At 47.7% G+C, this 4,050-nt stretch overlaps 1 protein-coding gene across 1 annotated transcript; it reads left to right on the top strand.

Annotated features, from left to right (window-relative positions):
- Positions 1-924: 924 nt before the first annotated feature.
- On the top strand, positions 925-4,050 carry ATP5MC3 (ATP synthase membrane subunit c locus 3). The gene is made up of 5 exons (XM_052676511.1): positions 925-1,061; positions 1,134-1,215; positions 2,091-2,168; positions 2,521-2,714; positions 3,802-4,050. Exons 2-5 carry the CDS (start codon positions 1,177-1,179, stop codon positions 3,914-3,916), a joined length of 426 nt encoding a protein of 141 aa, XP_052532471.1. The 5' UTR covers positions 925-1,061; positions 1,134-1,176; the 3' UTR covers positions 3,917-4,050.

Below are 4,050 nucleotides of genomic sequence, written 5' to 3'. Positions count from 1 at the left end.
CTAGATAAGATTTCCCCTTCAGCAGATACAGAACAGACAATCATCTCTTGTAAGTTATTAATAATGAATGTAGGATACTGACAGAGCAAAGCACTCTGGACACAGCCATTTATTTGACATTGTACAGCATGTGAATTGCTGAATTTCTAAATGCATTCTTCTGACGCACTCTACAGCTGCCAGTGTTTGTCTGTATCTGGATGGAAACCAGCCCACAAACTCCAGCCAGAAATGCCTGCTTACAGGTACAGTGTATACACAAGATCCAACTCCCTGTAGAACTTAAGTGTTTAAACACATGCTGAACAAACAGGAATTGCGCCATTCTCCAGCACACCAGTGGACCGAGCAGCATTTTATGCAGATAAAAAACCGTGAGGTTAACAGAAGTCTTTTTTAAAGGAGACCTGCTTGAATTAAGCTGAGTAGGGTCCCTGGAGATCAGTAACTGCTCTCCTGACCCCTCCCTAAAGCAACAGCTGAGCTGGATGTAAAATGTAGTATCAGCTGTTATACCTTAAGTGCAACAATTAACAGGTGCTTAATGGTGGTGTCGATGCTGCTCAGACCGAGCAGCTTGTGAATGTGTTTTTGCACAGCATTCCAGAGTGGGAATCATAACAGAAAACGTATAGCACCGATGAGACTGCGGCTTGGCTGTGGGAGCTGACAGAAAAACGCGCAATGTGAGAAGGCACGGTGTCAGCTGGAGGATGGCAGAACACCCCAGCAAGGATGCAATAAGCAAATACGAAGCGTGCTGTTCCATTGCCGAGGCTGCGGGGAGACCTCAGAGCGGGCGGGCGGGCGTGGTCTAAGGAGGGGGCGTCCGAGCGCGGGCGTGGCTAAGGATGGGCGGGGCCACGGTGGGGGCGTGGCCACTGATGGGGCGTGTCGAGGCTCGCGCCCCCCGCCGCCGCCAATGGCGTCGGCATAAAGTGACCTTGGCGCCGTTTCCTCCTCTTCCGCCGCGCCGCATCCGGGTTCCCGCCGCCGGTCCCGCCGCGCCTGCGCACAGCCGCGCTCAGCCCGTCGGCCCCGAGGAGCGGCAGCCGCAGAGGGTGAGCGCCGGCCGGGGCATCCGCCCCCATCGCCGCCGCCGCGGCCCGCTCACCCTTTCACTCTCTCCGCAGAGACTCCGGATCGTGGCCCCGGGGACGCCGCCCGCCCGCCGAGATGTTCGCCTGCGCCAAGCTCGCCGCTTCTCCCGCCCTGGTGAGTGGGTCGCTCCCGGCCCCGCAGGCGGGCTCGCTCGCTCCTCCCCGCCGCTGGCACCGCCGCGGGGTGGCGGGTCTGCCGCCGGGCGCCCGAGCCGGGCGGGCCCCGTGGGGCGAGGCGAGGCGGGGGCTTCCCGGGCGCGGGGCCGCGGTCTCCTTCCCGCATCCTTGGTGGGGCCCTTGGCCGAGGTGAGGAGCGCGAGGGGGGGCCGCGGTGCAGCCGGGCCCGGAGCGCTGCTGTAGGTCAAACTGCGGGCCGTGGTTCGGCCCTCACGGGGCTGGGCTTCTTGTCCTTGGGAGGCAAGGGGCTCTTATCCTTCCCGATGTCCTTTCGCGCTGCAGAACGTCGCCGCTCGCGTGTTGCGCGCAAGGCTCTCCCTGCAGGAAGCGCTTTGTGCGCTGTGACCTTAGAGTGCTGGCAGCCCAAGGGCACGCGCAGGCCTCTTGTGAGACAGCCTTCATTCATTTATGCCTCGCGGCGTTTCCCAGTCCGGGCCGCGTCTGTGCATTTAGCGGCTCGGGAATTAATTATGGTGGCTTTTATTTTTACGTTGTAAAATGTACGTCGCTGCCTGCCAGCCTGTTTGGCTCTTACGTGGCTGCTGATTTGTTCCCTTTCCTGTCAGTGTACCGCATGCACAGGCTCGCTGAATGGTCTTGCTGTTTGCTGTAATGGCTTTGGAAAACTGTGCTATTGAATTGCGTGTGGAGTTTGTTTCTGTATGGTGTTCTGTATATCTGGCTATGCAAAAATTGTTACCATTCTAATAAGGCAAGTGGTTTAGTAAATAATAGCCTTAATAACTTAAAGAAGATCTTATGAGGACAGTTGTAGCTAAGTACTTCTCTTTAATTTTTTTCCTCCTCTTGCAGATCCGTGTTGGATCAAGAATCTTGTACAGACCAATTTCAGCATCTGTGTTTTCTAGGCCAGAGGCAAGGACTGGAGAGGTACCTTATAAACAAAATTCTGTATCTTCTTAAAGTACCTGGTGAGCCTATATGTTCTCAACCTAGAGTTCACTTGTACTAACACAGATATGCTCTGAAGCTTGCTTTAAATCAAACCTTTAATAATACTTGTTGCTGTCCTGCTGTTTCACTTAAGAAAAGTCCTTTGCATTTTATGTTGGTTGCTTTCAGGTGAACAGGTAACATTCTCCTTATCTCTTATAGTCTCATCACTTGCAAGAGTAACTAGACTCTGGTTCTAATGCAACTTTTGTAACTATGAAGTAGTGCTGCATCACCAGAAATAGTCTGTCTCTGAATATAATGTTTTTTTCATGTCTTGTTTTCTTAGGGCAAATCGACGCTTAATGGGGCCCAAAGCAGTGTCTCTCAACTAGCACTTAGGGAATTCCAGACTAGTGCTGTCAGCAGGGACATTGACACTGCTGCCAAATTCATTGGTGCTGGTGCTGCCACAGTAGGTGTGGCTGGATCTGGTGCTGGTATTGGAACAGTCTTCGGTAGTCTAATCATTGGCTACGCCAGGTAATCAATCTCCCTCAAACAAGTGTTGAATTACTTGCAGTTGTATCTTGATGCAGCATTCCCAGTAAGCTAAGTTGTAGTAAGAATGATGGAGGTGTATTAGGTTCTGTTAATATTGCTAGTGTTAAACATGGCTAAATGGAATAGTGTGAAGCTGCAGTATATTCAACAGGATGGCTCTCTGGATCAATTCAGAACTTCATTGTTTCACATTAATCCAGAACTGTCTGCATGGACAAGAGACATGAAAGAAAAGAGATTGTTAGTCTTGGTCAGTGCTTTTGTCACTGAAGTTCACTGTTGCAGCATTCACTTCCAGAACTGAATTCAAAATCTAGACTAGATTCTCCCCTAGAAGAAGGGAGACGTCCTAAAGAGGACCTTAATAAAACAGACATTAAGGAAATATTTATTTCATTATTCTTTCTAGCAGTTAAGACCTAAGTCTTTTGTCTTAATAAAGGTTTTTTAAAAAACCCTACTGAAGGCAAGGAAGTTCAGCTTTGATTTAAGAAACATGAAAGGCTTTTCATACAAAATAAACGTCTCCTCTTTTGTCATAGGCATGAAAGTCAGTAAGTTTTTGGAGTATTACTGCATATTGCTATGCTGAAAAGTCCTCCCCTTGCCCTGGAATAATGTATTGCTTTTTTTTTTTTTTTTTAATAACAAACCATTGCATACTAATTTCCTTTGTCTAGATGGTTTCAGTTCCTGGATTTTTCTGTGAGCTACATAATGTTTTCAGCTTCCTTAGAGTACAGTTGTAATGTGAAAGATATGAAGTAAACTTATAGTGCTAATAGTTCCCATATGGGAAGAAAGTAGATGCAGAGAATGAATGTAGTCTATACTTACTTGGAAAAGACATATGTAATCTGCATAATTTGAATCTAACCTTAATAACTAAGTCACTTCTCTTCCATTAAATCCTTGCTTATAGAAAGCTTATGCTTGGATTTACTGAATTTTCTGTTATAGAATCTGTGCAAGGGGAGTACGAGATTCTAAATCTATGAGAAACATTAAGCTGAGTATGAAAAACTTCTTGAAGATGAAAAGATCTTACACCTTTATTTTCTTCTAGAAATCCTTCTCTGAAGCAGCAGCTGTTCTCATATGCTATCCTGGGATTCGCCCTGTCTGAAGCTATGGGTCTCTTCTGTCTGATGGTTGCTTTCTTGATCCTATTTGCCATGTGAAAGGAGATCTGCCTGTAATATTGGCGTTGGAATGTAATCCTGCATATTTTATGGGACTCCCAAAATGCTGGTGTCGTGGAAATTAATGCTATTTCCAAAGTCATTTCATTAAAGATAACAACTTTAACTGTCAA

The sequence above is a fragment of the Tympanuchus pallidicinctus genome, unplaced genomic scaffold, assembly GCF_026119805.1.
Source record: "Tympanuchus pallidicinctus isolate F22 unplaced genomic scaffold, pur_lepc_1.0 scaffold15, whole genome shotgun sequence".
In the NCBI taxonomy this organism is placed as follows: Eukaryota; Metazoa; Chordata; class Aves; order Galliformes; family Phasianidae; genus Tympanuchus; species Tympanuchus pallidicinctus.
Note: the sequence above shows the minus strand (reverse complement) of the source record. Positions and strands in the feature narration are given on the sequence as shown.

What these genes read in the sequence shown, in the direction of transcription:
- ATP5MC3 (XM_052676511.1), top strand. Translation starts at nt 1,177, where the DNA reads ATGTTCGCCTGCGCCAAGCTCGCCGCTTCTCCCGCCCTG. An exon ending in TCGCCGCTTCTCCCGCCCTG is followed by an intron (nt 1,216 to 2,090) that starts GTGAGTGGGTCG and finishes CTCCTCTTGCAG; the next exon opens with ATCCGTGTTGGATCAAGAAT. An exon ending in CAGAGGCAAGGACTGGAGAG is followed by an intron (nt 2,169 to 2,520) that starts GTACCTTATAAA and finishes TTGTTTTCTTAG; the next exon opens with GGCAAATCGACGCTTAATGG.